The sequence below is a fragment of the Vidua macroura genome, chromosome 6 (assembly GCF_024509145.1).
Source record: "Vidua macroura isolate BioBank_ID:100142 chromosome 6, ASM2450914v1, whole genome shotgun sequence".
Taxonomy (NCBI): domain Eukaryota; kingdom Metazoa; phylum Chordata; class Aves; order Passeriformes; family Viduidae; genus Vidua; species Vidua macroura.
The window spans coordinates 55,387,491-55,400,952 of record NC_071576.1 but is presented as its reverse complement, the minus strand read 5'-3'; the positions used below and the strand labels follow the sequence as shown (position 1 = coordinate 55,400,952).

The 13,462-nt window shown below is 44.2% G+C and overlaps 1 protein-coding gene across 2 annotated transcripts; it reads left to right on the top strand.

The window, feature by feature from the left end:
* Positions 1 to 3,874: 3,874 nt before the first annotated feature.
* Positions 3,875 to 11,129, top strand: LMO2 (LIM domain only 2). 2 transcript variants are annotated; one of them, XM_053980859.1, is made up of 4 exons: positions 3,875 to 3,960; positions 4,364 to 4,541; positions 7,156 to 7,371; positions 10,186 to 11,129. In XM_053980859.1, exons 1-4 carry the CDS (start codon positions 3,924 to 3,926, stop codon positions 10,403 to 10,405), a joined length of 651 nt encoding a protein of 216 aa, XP_053836834.1. In that variant the 5' UTR covers positions 3,875 to 3,923; the 3' UTR covers positions 10,406 to 11,129. The 2 variants fall into 2 exon arrangements, with proteins under 2 accessions (XP_053836834.1, XP_053836835.1); XM_053980860.1 differs by lacking the exon at positions 3,875 to 3,960 and adding an exon at positions 4,244 to 4,265.
* The last annotated feature ends 2,333 nt before the right edge of the window (positions 11,130 to 13,462 follow it).

Here is a 13,462-nt window from a genome sequence, read left to right as displayed (position 1 = left end):
GGTTTGATATGAAAAAAAAAAAAAAACCCAACAAAATCAAAATAGCACTTGTGGAGAGCACACAGACCAGAACAGAATTTACTGGCTGAAATCAAATTTCCAGGTTCATGAAAAGGGAATAAATACTCTTTTTTTTTTTTTTTTTTTTTTTTTTTTTGTCTTTGAATTATGTGGTCCTTGGCAGCAGCTGGTTTATACAGAATCATGGAATCACAGAATGGTTTGGCTTGGAAGGGACCTTAGAGATCCCCCAGTTCCAGCCTCCAAATTCCTCCTCAAATATTCTGTGTGCTTTAAGAGAGACCAAGTTTCTTCTTCTGTGGTGTCAAATTTGGGTTCAAAAAACCCAAACCAACCCAAAATTCCATTACTTCAGAGCCTCATCTCAGGGGCTGGCAGGTCAAGGCTTCAGTCCAGTGTGTGGTGGGAAAGAGGAGGATTCTTGCAAATAGGTGGATTGGAGTGAAGCAATGATTCTATCACCAAATGGTAGCTCAGCAGCAGAAGACAGCCCAAATTACAGAAGTCCTGATTCCTTTATGCCACCTTTTGTGTTAATTGTTCACCTTTAGTCACAGTCCTGATTTTTCCCTCCCACAGAAAGCATTAAGTAAAAATCTAGGCCACCGTCACCGAGATTTAATTCTTCCATCTATGCAGAGACTTCAATCTTCATAAACTGCATTTTTAGGCAACCAGCATTAGTGGCTATTGAGGGCAGCAAAGTTAATCTTACTGAACACAGACTTCTCTAAATGAGGGTGACCTGAAATAGCTCAATAGTATCCATAAGCTATAGGGGGGGATAAAGCTGGGATATATCAAAGGAATAAAGGTAGGAACAACCTGAGGTTGAGTGGTGATGATGATATTTTGGCCTTCCAAAACCAAGCTGAAAATACTCCCTGAGTGCAAGAGAGGATGTTTTTTTGGACACATTGAGCTATTCCTTTAGATTACACCACTCACAGAAATGATGCAGCTTTACATTAAATTCTTATTGAGAAAGATCCAGAAATGTACACCTGACTTATTTATGGCAAATGCTAAATGTAGTCTCTAACAGCAGATTTGACCCAATGCTCCAATAATTAGTCTATAGCGTGATCTTTATTAATAAAAGTTAATTGAAACCAAAACTCATCTCTCAGGATTTCCAGTCAATGAACACACATGCACACACAAAAAGGCACACTAAAGAGCACTGGAAAATACAGCTTCACAGAGAAAGAAACAATGGAAAGAAAAGCCCTCACTAAAAATAGTGCTGATCTTTTTGTGCCTGGGCAGGAAATGTCGGCACCACCAATTCCAGCGCTGAATAACGCTTTGTCTTTGGGAACGTTATTCAGCGGGAGGCAAAATTAAATCAACAGCCAATTCTGCTGAGGAAAGTAAACATTTGCAGATGGGAAAATTGAGGCAAAGTGGTATTAAGGGACTTGCTCAAGGTGAAGAAAAAGAAGTCCTTCTTGATTGCTGGTCGTCTGTTCTGATGGGACAGAAAGTCCTCAGCTGGAAAGGCCAAATGTCGCTGTCCAGAGCAAGAGTTTATTATATGTAAACCAAATAAATGAAAATGGAATTGTCCCAAAAAGGTGTATGGCTTTGTTCCTCAGAGGTATTTGAAGATGCAGTTCTTGGTCAGCATTCTGAGGGCCTTCTTGCTGAGCTTTTTGCTGCAAATCCAGCTTTTTTCCACTTTCCTTTGCTCACGACTTTGCCTGGAATCTCTCCTTCACAGGATCAAGAGAAAACAAAAAATAATCTCACAGTTTTAATTAAAATTACTTTAGATGAAGAGACAGATGGTACTTGCAGGCCCATGGAGTGATCCCAGCACTATCATGAGTTCTGTGCTTAAAGATCTGACTTCTTCTGGCAAAGTTTGTTCTTGATCTGACTGAAAAAGTGAAACACATACAAATTGTCCTCTTCAGCTTCAACATTGCACATTATTCCACTGTTTTTACACAGAAAAGCTTTTCTGCAGGTGAAGGGATGATCTGGCAATGCAGGGAATGTTCCTGGTCTGTTCATCAGTGCATGTGCTCAACTATGAATATGAGAAACATCTCATTATCTGCCAGACCTGAGGTGGTATAAGCAAAGCAAGGAATTGCAAAACCTTAAAAATTGTTTTTTCCCAATAATCGCTGGCCACTGTGTATTGTAAATTCTCATTTTGATGTTGTTTTTCTAAGGAATTAAGTAATTCCTTATGTGCCAATGTTGATGCTTTTGTCCCTCACCAAAACTTTTGAACTCTTTTAGATACACAAAGGCGCAGAGGTCTTAAATAAATTAATTTCCTGTGAATTTTGGGAAAATAAATAGAAGAGGGGCAGCAGGCCAGCATGTCTGCAGTGTGTGCACAACTTCTGAGATCAGAACATTTACTGACATTATGGAATCGCTCACATTATTCCATCAGGAGTTTATCAGAATATGAGTACCCCAATCATCAGGGAAATTTTGCCTTCTATATTTTAAGAGTTTATATTTTATTAAACCTTGAGACACTGGGGAAACCAAGCTCATAGAAATGTCTTGGGTTTTTTAAAACATGTTTGATGTCCTGCAAGTTTTTGAGTCACCTTTAATTAAATTTCTGATTCTTTTGTTAGCCTAGTGAAGTTCCTGGCAGATTTTTTTTTTTTCTCATGAAGTCTTGCAATAGTTTAGTTATTCAGTCTTCTGGCAAGATTTACATTTATTTTACTTTGCTGATTATGGGGTAAACACGTCAGAAATGAAATAGTCATCATATAATTCAGTCCTGTCTGCGAAAACCTAACAAAAGAGCCTTTTCCTTCAACAGAAATGAGAGTGACTGTCCTGTTGTAATAGCTTAAAATACATTGGAGATAATGTGTTTAAAGAATAAGAAAGATGTGTTCTAGTAAGCAGTGATAGCTCTAAAGTATTTCAAGAGCTTGGTTCAAAGCCCCTTGAAAAAGCAATAACAATCCTTCTGCTGACATTACTAATCTTTGGATCAGGCTCATTAATGTATTGCAGATATTATATCCCCAGCTGCCAAAAAGCTGGGAAAAAAATTGAGAAGTAGTCATAAAAATAGACATCAAATACATTTTTCTTGTGGGAATTAATATAGAAGCAAAATATTGCTGCTACTACTACTCTCTGGGGCTTTATTACAGATATTTCTTTACTGTTTTTAAAGGAATTAACAGGGCAAGCTGTTCATCCCATCCAGAACTCTGCCTCCAGCAAGGGCCAGTGTCTAATGCCACAGAGCCTGGCAAAGGCTCGGATTGCTGCAATAGTTTTCACTCCGGCGCTGTAAATCAGTCCTTTCCGGGATGTGCTGTGCTGATGCAGAGGAGGAAGGGTGGGAGGGAAAACAGAAATATTCAGGCAAGACTTTGCCCATCTTTGGCTTGTCTTGGATTAATTACAGATCGATACTTGGTATTCGCCGGCTTTTGTATCTCATTAGTCTCACACGGTGCCAGGGTGTAAATTTGTTACACAGCTTGCCGAGAATCCGGGGGTGTCTGGAAGCAAATGTCCATTCGGGCTATAAATGAGACACAAATGAGCTGACCAGTTTGAACTCTGGGTGGACAAATAATGTTCGGGATCTTTACCTGTGGCTCTCCAAGTGCCGCACAAACCCATGGGTGCGTGTGGGCATGTGCATGTTCGTGTCAGAGAGGGAGAGGATGAGGAGAAGGATGGCGAGTGCCGCTCCTGTGTGCAGCTGAGAAGGCGGCACAATCCGGAACCAGGCGCTTATTTTTTTCCAGCTCTTGGGATCATTCTCAGGTCGCCCACCTGCCTGCGCACAGAGACAGCGTTAGTAAGGGAATAATAATAATGTGAGAACGCCTCGGCAGCCCCCAGCCCTGGCTCTGGGGAGCCCCGCTCTGTCTCTTTAAGGAACCCAGCGAGTCGTGATGCTGCTGTTTGTATTGCCGAATCCCCAGGAGTGCAGTTAAGAAACGGGCAGCTGTCTCTTTAAGTGTGATTTCCTTCTATTGTATTTGAATCGTGATCAGGAAAAAGGAAATGAAACCAGAGAGCCGGGGCTGAGCCACGGAGTAATAATAATCCCGGGGATGCGGCTGCCGCCTCTCGCAGCGCTGCCGCCCGGGCGCGGAGCGTGTGCGGAGCTGCCCGCGCGGAGCCGCTGAGCGCCGGGCGCGGAGCCGCGGTGGCGGCCGCGGCCGCCGCCCCCCGCCCGCCGCGGGAGCGGCCCCGCCGGCCGGGGCGCGGGGGGAGCGCGGCGGGGATGGGAGGTCAGCGCCGGGGGGGCCGTGCGGGGCCGGGGGGGGGCCGTGCGGGGCCGGAGCGCAGCCCCAGCCCCTGTGTCTCTCTCTCTGTCTCGGTGCTGCAGGAGGAAATCCTGTGAATGTCATTGCGGGGCGGCGGGGCAGCGCGGCTGGCGACAAGGCTCCGCGAGCAGACAGCCTCTGCGGGGGTGGCGGGGGCAGAGCCCACCACCGGCACGCCACAAAGGAACCGGCCCTGCCAATGTCATCGGCCATCGAGAGGAAAAGCCTCGATCCTTCCGAGTAAGTGCGCGCTTCTTCTGCCCGGTCCCCCGCTCGCCATCGTCCCCGCTCGCCTCCCGGTGCCACCCGTCCTCCCCGACGGAGCCGCCGCCTGCATTGTGTGCCCGGCAGCCCCGGAGGGCTTCGGCGGCAGCTCCCGCCGCTCCGACCCCCCTTCCCCCGCACAGGACACCGGGCTGCCCCGGCCCCGCGGGGCTGACGGCGTGGGGAAGCTTGGGGAGAGCCTCCCAAGTTGAGGGAAGGAGCAGCCGGGAGCAGAGAGGCGCAATTCCCCCCGGGCAGGGCATCTCCCACTCGCTCATCCCACCGCGGGGTGGTGGGGATGCTCGGCGAGAGAGAGAGCGTCCCGCTTCCCAAGCTTTCAGGTTTTCCATCCCGAGGGACCCTCTCTGCTCCGTCCCCGATCTGCCCGACTCGCCGCAGCCGATCAGTGAAAGGTCAGGGCTGTTAGCTGCGGGTGCCCAACTTCCACGTTTTCGTAATGCAACTTCCAAAAGCTCGTAGAAAGCTTTGGTGGGGGCTGGGTGTTCTGCTAAGAGCATGTAGACAGACTTGATGGACGGGATGTAGGAGATGAGAATTTCCCTCCCTGGGCTTCCCACTCAGGGAAGGGACCGGCTTCCGTGTCCAGATCCAGGCTTTCTCCTGGGCTGTGCTCCCGCTGTCCCGTCCCTGCTGCACACCCAGGGAAGGTAACTCAGCACAGACCCAGGGACATTTCAGCCCTGAACGTGCTAATTAACTGCACTTAGGCTTGTCTGGGATCACGGTAAGAGAGAAGAAAAAAAGATATAAATTATAAAATCTCCGTTTGCAGATAACACTTAAAACATCGCTCTCAGTAAATTGAGTCATTCGTGGTTTGCTTCCTGTCAGATACTAAAAATGCCATCGCTTGCAGCCCGGAACGAGCACATGGGAACCGCTGCTTTTGGGGATTAAATCACTTCATTCCATGATGTTTTACATGTTACATTTTCTTTTATGCCTTTTTTTTAAGAAACGCTAATCCCAGCTCCTAATGATGTCCAGCTTTCATCTACAAAGTTTTTTTTTAATCTTTATTTATTTACCTGCCTTGTGTTCTGGTGGCTTAAGTGCTGGCTTAGAAATCCATGGACATCAAAAGCCTAATGCGTTAACCAGGAATGCTGTTCTGCATAAACATCCGTTGGGCTGTTCTGGAGCTTAGGGCTCTCAGAGAAACCTGGCTTGGGATTTCCAAACACCCCTCAGATGAAACATTTTGGGGTACACTCCAAAGTTTCAAATAACAGATAATGAAGGATAATGATGTATGCTTCCTTCTACTGGAAAGCTCTCAAAAGCTGTCAGCATGGAGCCCACGTGTTAGGAAAGGAAGTATGCGTCCCAAAAGGATAAATTTGGAAAAAGTAGGGTCTAATAATGAGTTCCCCATGATTTTAATGAAAACTCACAGGATGGTGAGCTAGCAGGAGAGGGGTGTTACGACACAGCTTGCAGGGCACAGCAGTTTAAACTTAGAAGGGAGAAACCAGAGCAGAATAGAACCAGATAATATCTCAGGGCTCAGCTTGCCTAAATAAAAACTGCAGGATCACTTTCTCAGCTGAGAAGTTTTTGACCAGAGGTTGTTTCTCCCTGCTGAAGAAAGTAATTTTTGCCCAGAAAACTGCTGATCCAGTAAATAAGCAGGAGTAATACAATTTTTTTCCTATTGCCTGCTGGAAACTGAGAGCAGAGCTTCTTCATCAGTATAGGTCTCCTCTGCCCCCAGCAGCCCAGGGGAGGACAGACCAATGACAGAAGCAAATTGCTCGGGGACTCTGTGCTGGAGCACTAATCCAATAATATGAAAAAATTTGGGGTCCACTCTACTAGCCACAGGTTTGAAATTAAGCAAGTGCTTAAGGGATGGATCCACTAGATTTCTTGATTTACTTTTCTGGCATTTGGGTGAAGCCCAAAACATTACAAAACTGAGTTCAGGCACCATTCTTTCAATTTTTTTTGCTGTTCTTTTTTTTTTTTTTTTAAGTTGTGAAATTACCGCAAAAGACACAGAAGTCTTTAAGAAAGTGGCTTTGAAGAAAATTCTCATTTCTTTAACCAGAATTATCCTAGATCTCCAGCTTTTTAGAAAAAGGAACAAAATAAGGTGCATAAAGAGTCAGTGCTAATATCACAATAAAGAATTGTGCCTCCTTTCACTCGTGGATATGTAAATCCCAGATAATTGAGGTATGTTGGCATAGACCCATCCCAGGGGATTCATGACCTTGGCTAAGGGAAAAAAGAAGTCCTGCAGCAACATGAGGTAAAATGCTGGCTTTATTAAAACCAGCAGCGAGACTTAAACCAGTTGGGCAACAGAATCAGCTGTTGTGTTTATTCATTTCGTGCTGTTCTGAGAAGTGACACGGTCAAACTTAGCCTCCAAATTTCCATTTCCCAACAGAAAGTGTAAAATCCCTTGGATGTCTTTCTTAGTCTTGGTGAAAACGAGCAAAAACGAGGACACCACCCCTGTCCTAACCTGTCCGAGCTTGTGACTTATTTAGCTTTTCCTTCTTCTTGCGTGGATGCTCTTGGAGCAGGTTTGCCTTATCCAATGTTTGTCTCACTCCCTCAGGGAGCCGGTGGATGAGGTGCTGCAGATCCCCCCGTCACTGCTGACATGCGGGGGCTGCCAGCAGAACATCGGGGACCGCTATTTCCTGAAGGCCATCGACCAGTACTGGCACGAGGACTGCCTCAGCTGTGACCTGTGCGGCTGCCGGCTCGGCGAGGTGGGCAGGCGCCTCTACTACAAGCTGGGCAGGAAGCTCTGCAGGAGGGACTATCTGAGGTAGGCATCCCACTCCTCAAACCGCTCCTCCCTCCTTCCCATCGTTTGCTGAGTACAGCTGGGAATGAGGAATTCATTTGGAATGGCTCTCAAAGCCTGGCAGTGTCTGCAAGCTCAGGTTTGCAGTATGGGCTCCTGTCCTAGAATGCCTGAATCGTTTGGGCTGGAAAGGGACCTTACAGCTCCTCTTGTTTCAGCCCCTGCCACAGGCAGAGACACCTTCCTCTAGGACAGGTTGCTCCAATTCCCCTCCACACTGGCCTTCCAGGGATGGGGCATCCGCAGCTTCTTGGGCAACCTGTGCCAGGGCCTCACCTCAGGGAAGAATTCCTTCCCAATATCGCAACTAAACACACTCTCTGTCATTTAAAAGCCATTCCCCTTTGTCCCATCCTCCATTCCCAAAGTCCATCTCCAGCTCTTCTGGAACCCCTTTAGTTGCTGGAAGGGGCTCTAGGATCTCCCCAAAGCCTTCTCTAGAGTACACAGCCCCAACTCCATCAGCCTATATTCATATTTTTGGGATTCATATGCAGATGCTTTTAGTATTGCTGGGATTCTTCAGTAAGTTATAGATAAAACTAGAGATTATCTGCCTTGGTTAGATAAACAACTTGGAGTTCTTTATATCTAAATCTTTTAAAGTTTGGGGAGGAAAAAAAGCATTTTTGATGGAAATGAAAGCAGTACTACACATTGTGGACGAACCAGAATTATTTGATAATGGGAAGAATACAGAAAGAACTCCTAGGACTCAGAGTTGTTGGCATTTGTCATTCAGACCTAACCCCACAGCTCCAGGTGAAGGGTCAATGTGGCATTCTGGCAAGCAGAAATTGGGAAAAGGGGCTGAATTCCAGCAATCTCCCACTGAGCTGGCAATGAACTGATTCCCCTAAATGGTTTTAAGGAATTTTCTGCTTCTCCCAGAATTGCCTTGGAACTTAAAGGTGTTTAAAGCCAGGTAAGAGGGGAAAGAGCATTTGGGGTTTTGGCATTTTTAAGCCTGGTACTGAATAAGCAAGAATTTGCACATTTTGCAGAATGAGATCCTACAAATACAATTGTTATGAGTGTTTTCATCAGTAACTCCCTACCTGCCTGTTTTGCCAAAAATTTGTAAGTAAAGGATTAATTGGAGACTAAGATATTTCACAAAAATTGATAACAAAGGATCTTTACATTCTCAATTAAAATGTATTGATCTTTGCTGTGCACATTGTGTTCCACTTCTTCTAATGGATCCCTAACGTGTCAGGAGGTTTGTGGAACAGAATAATGATATTTGGTATTTTTCCAGCTTTTTTACTGAAGCCTAATTTACCTGCCAATAAAAACAAAACCAAAATCTCAGTGGACTTCCTAATTATGCTGTCCCTGGGCTTTGCTGATAGAATTTTGTTGAGCAGAAATTAAGGACTGAGTTCTGCTAATGGGACCACTTGTAAATCCAGCAGTGATCCGTTGTTAATTACACTTCCCAGGTAATTTTCAACTTAAAATGGAATCAACAGGAAGTATGGCAATACAATTAATGCATTTTCTTGCAGTGAAATCCAACGTTTTTATTTATGTAATAATGCAATAGATATCTTCCCTCATTAATGAAAAATTTGGCAACCTTTTTGTAACCTTAATGTTACTTTCACTGGGCAGAAGTAAACACTGACATCTCCTGGTAGACAAAAAGGAATGATATTCTTTCTCCTTAAAGGTCTCTTAATTTACCAGACATCCTTTCTTCAGTCTGGAAGATTATTTAAATCAGGCACAACACATGCAGGAGATGTGTAGGAGGTGGAAAAACTCTTTCCAGAATTGGTATGGAAGTTTGGAAGTCAAACTCAATGAATACATCACCTGTAGCATTTGTCCCTTTTGAAAATAAAATATCAATATATTCATGCTTCTTTATTACTGATTTGACTTAATAAACTCTGCATGACATTCGGTAGAGGCTCCTTTTTATAGACAATATCATGAGGACCTCAGCAGGGTTTCTCCATGCTCATTAAAGAGCAGTCCACAGCATAAAACTGTCTCATAGGTATCTAGGAGGTCTTAGAATTGTTCTTGTGAAACTCATCAGGAGTGACTTCATGGATCACGAGTGCCTTCGTGGATATAGAAGTGCTTGAAAGAATATCCAATGTGAAGGCACAGACAAAAGGCAGGAGAGCCTTAGACCATAGCTTATCCCAACTCCTTTCCATAAATTACAGAGCAAGAGTTTAAGAAAGGCAAAAATTATTAGCAAAAGGTAATTTCTGTTAATCACAGAAGTGGAAGTGTCAATATGGTACAACTTCATGCAGTATTCTGGGCAACATTTGCTCCTTCAATTCAGGATAAGGTCATTGATCAGTGAAGCCAATTATATTGATAGATTTGGGTAGATTTAGTTTGGATATTAAGGAAGAAATTCTTCCCTGGGAGGGTGGGGAGGCCCTGGCACAAGTTGCCCAGAGAAGCTGTGGCTACCCCATCCTTGGAAATGTCCATGGCCAAGTTGGATGAGGTTTGGAGCAACCTACACTAGTGGAAAGTGTCCCTGCCCATGGCAGGGGGTGGCACAGGATGGACTTTAAATTTCCTTTCAACCCAACCCGTTCTGTGATTTAATCCAATGTGAAGACCTTGGATTTTCTGTTTCAATTTTTGGTGTTGCAAAGCTTCCAGTTGTGCTCGGCAGCTTTCCACATGACCTCTCTCTAACTCAGCACTGGTCCTAATGGATCAAGGGCATTGTGCTCTGGTTTTGACTGGGTTTTGCCGAGCCAAGGAACCGTGCTGACCTCTGTGTTGTTGTTGCAGGCTCTTTGGCCAGGACGGGCTGTGCGCCTCCTGTGAGAAGCGGATCCGCGCCTACGAGATGACCATGCGGGTGAAGGACAAGGTCTATCACCTTGAGTGCTTCAAGTGCGCCGCCTGCCAGAAGCACTTCTGTGTGGGGGACAGGTACCTCCTCATCAACTCGGACATCGTGTGCGAGCAGGACATCTACGAGTGGACTAAGATCAACGGCATGATCTAGCACGGACATGCCTGGCGCTCTGGGACAGACACCTCCTGAGCCCAGCTGCAGCCAGGAGATCATCCCTTGGGCTGTGGGCTTTGGAACAGGGGGGAAATGCCACGCAGTCGGCCCTTGGCAGGCAGTGCTACGTAGAATGTAAAGTACACCCAGGTGAAGGAGGGAGAGCAAAGCAATAGTAGCTAGACTGACTTGTGTTCACAGCACGGACAGTAACTGACATCAGCTGGCAGCCGGGGACAGACACAGCACCATAACCCATTCTCCCAACTGGAACAGAGTAGGGACTTCTGTAAAGAGATGTTATGACGTTGTCACCTGCAGACTAGGATTGTGCAATTCAGTTTTCTTTCTGTCTTGGTTTCATTACTGAGTTTAGATGACAAGCTCCCACAGTAGGAATACTGGAAGGAAAGAACCATCCCTCACATGGTCATTCCATTTGGCCTTACACTTTGGGTGGGAGTTATTTTTGCATGGATTTTTTCTTTTTCCTTTGAGAATGAACTGTGCATCCTCTAGTCCCAAACTCTTCTTTTAAAAAACCCTGCTGAATAGTTGTTTTCGGGCACTGCTGTCTCAAGATGAGATGTTCTCCAGATCATTTCTATACAAATATAAATCTAAAGAGTTGTTCAACTATTTTATTAACTTAGATTATATCAATAAAATATTTGTTGTGTGTAGTAAGACTCTGCAGCTTTAATAAAAACAATGAAAGATTTGAGTGTTGTTCTTTCTTTCTGTTTCCTTTCTTTTTTTTTTTAATTTTTTTTTAATTGTGCTGGAATTTTTTGTTTGTATTATTAGTTTTATTTTTTGGTAGCAGCGTTTTTACTCTTTGTCTACAGCTGGATCCACTTCAGGTTGTGTTTCAAAGCACAAATGTGAGAACACCAAGGGCTCAGTAAATCTTGTGCTCTTCATGCTAAAAAATTAGATTGTGCTGCAGGAGAAATTAGTGTTGTGTGACACCAAGGCTCTTTGGTGTTTATGAGGATGTTTTGAGGCTGGTTCTGGGTGTTTTGCAACAGATTGCATCTATATCTGATCTTGGAGATTGTGTAAGATTTGGGTCTTTTAGAAAGGTAGCTCATCCTGGTTTTGGTCTGGATTAGGGAATCCAGGATAATATCATGAGAGCCAATAAACGTATTTAGAAATAATTAATTTCAGTCATCTTTAAGGTCCCTTCCAATCCAAACCATTCCACCATTCTATGATATCATATTATCTCCAATTTATTTTTCCTGAGGTGAATAGTCTAAGTTTCTTCTTGCCTGGAAAGCTGTTTCATGCCTCTAATGAACTCTTTATTTCTCATGTCTGGTTCTATATTATTCTTTCTGAGAGTGGGACTACAACAGGAAGTTGTGTTGAAAGTTACTAAAAATTAAAGCTTTTCCCACAACTGAGCAAGTCTGGCACCCACCCAGAAGGTGCTTGGCAGGTTCATTCACTCCATCACTACTGACACATCAGGAATAGCAGCTTAAACCTGTGGATATCTACTTGACTGTTCTCAGTAAATTTGTCATCCAGGAAATGTCCCAGCCACTGATCAATGACACTGTTTTGCATTTTACAATGCATACTCTGAGAGCTTTTTTCTTGCTTTTGCTGTCACAAATAGAGTTGGGGACAAACCCTTTAAATCTTGTTATCAGAGAAATTGGAAAATACACCTAATGAGAACAACTTGGAAAGCATAGTTTGAGGGTGCTGATATTTAGCTATTTTCCAGTGATATGCTGACCTCTGGAGGCCACAGGCAGCTAGTTATAATTATAATTATTAGCCTGAATTCCTGCCAGCAGAGGCAAGGAAAGGCAAAGAAAATACAGCTATCAGCTCTCTTCATTGACAGTGGCTCCTTGCAAATATTCTGTCCAGCTAGAAACAAAGCCTAAAGTCATTAATGAGTTTATTTACAAAGCCTGGTGGGTGTAGCCAGGATGCTGAGGTAGGGTGGAGGTGCACAATGGTTCTCCAGGTCGTGTCACACGTACACAGAGTGTGAGCTGTAACAAGGCTGATTTTCACGATTTCACCTCACAGAAGTTTTGACTGAAAATTTAGGGCAAGGGGCCTCATTTACATCTGGGTGGAGATCAGGGAAGAGTGTTAATAGCTCAAACCTTGTAGGTTTGCGCTAAGTAGACCAAGACCTGTGTTTTGTTCTCACCTCAGAAAGTGACTTTTGGCAAGGTAGTTCAATATTTTGCTTCTCATTTACCCGTAGAATGGAGGTGTTCTCACTTATTCCATGGAAGTTCCTAATGCAAACACACTCATTATTTTGTGTAAGGTCTAGTTTACAAAGGGAAATAGATTTTTTTAGACCTAAATGTATGTATTTGTAAAAGAAGGGTCCACAGTGGGTATCATTTTTTTACAAGATCACCAGGTTTATGTAGTCCGTGTAACTTCAGAAGGATCTTAAGCTGAACTGGAAAGTGCCAGAAGAGCCTCCACTTGAGCAGCAGTATTGCTCTCCCCAAATAATTATACCAATCTGCTGCTGGACTTTTCTCTGACAAATTCCCAATGCTTGCTCTCTGAGTCCAGGAGGAGAGAGAGCAGATTTCTCTTGGAATTAGTGTAAGCAACACTTTACTTCATCTTGATTATGTTCCTTACAGTAAGGACTCCCTCCTGCAAAAACACAAAAATAAAATGTTCCAAAAACAACAGAAAAAAAGGAAAGCAAAGCTGATTTAATGTCCTAAGCAAAAACCACAAAGATCTGAATATGACTTCATCACTGGTACTCAAATGCGTCGTCCTTTCCGTGTTTTCGCCATCAGCAGTATTTTAAAAGGCGTATCATCCGTCAAGGTTCCCCTTCTTTGTCCCCATTATTCAGTGTCATGGCAGGAAGATGAGAGCATTACCATCGATATCACTTTTTTAATTCCCTGCCCTTGAATAAGGGCAATAAGAGCCCTGCATAATAGAGTTTTCAGCGTAGAGAGTAAATGGGAATCGGTTGTTAATTCAATACAGGATCCAGAAGCCATCTCTCCCTTCTCTTTTCTCAAGGTAATACTCTGCCTC

Bases quoted from the DNA above. Each gene is read 5' to 3' on its own strand.
- LMO2 (XM_053980859.1), top strand. From the start codon at position 3,924: ATGCTGCTGTTTGTATTGCCGAATCCCCAGGAGTGCA. The intron at 3,961-4,363 runs GTTAAGAAACGG...TCGGTGCTGCAG, and splicing joins GCCGAATCCCCAGGAGTGCA to GAGGAAATCCTGTGAATGTC. The intron at 4,542-7,155 runs GTAAGTGCGCGC...TCACTCCCTCAG, and splicing joins AAAAGCCTCGATCCTTCCGA to GGAGCCGGTGGATGAGGTGC.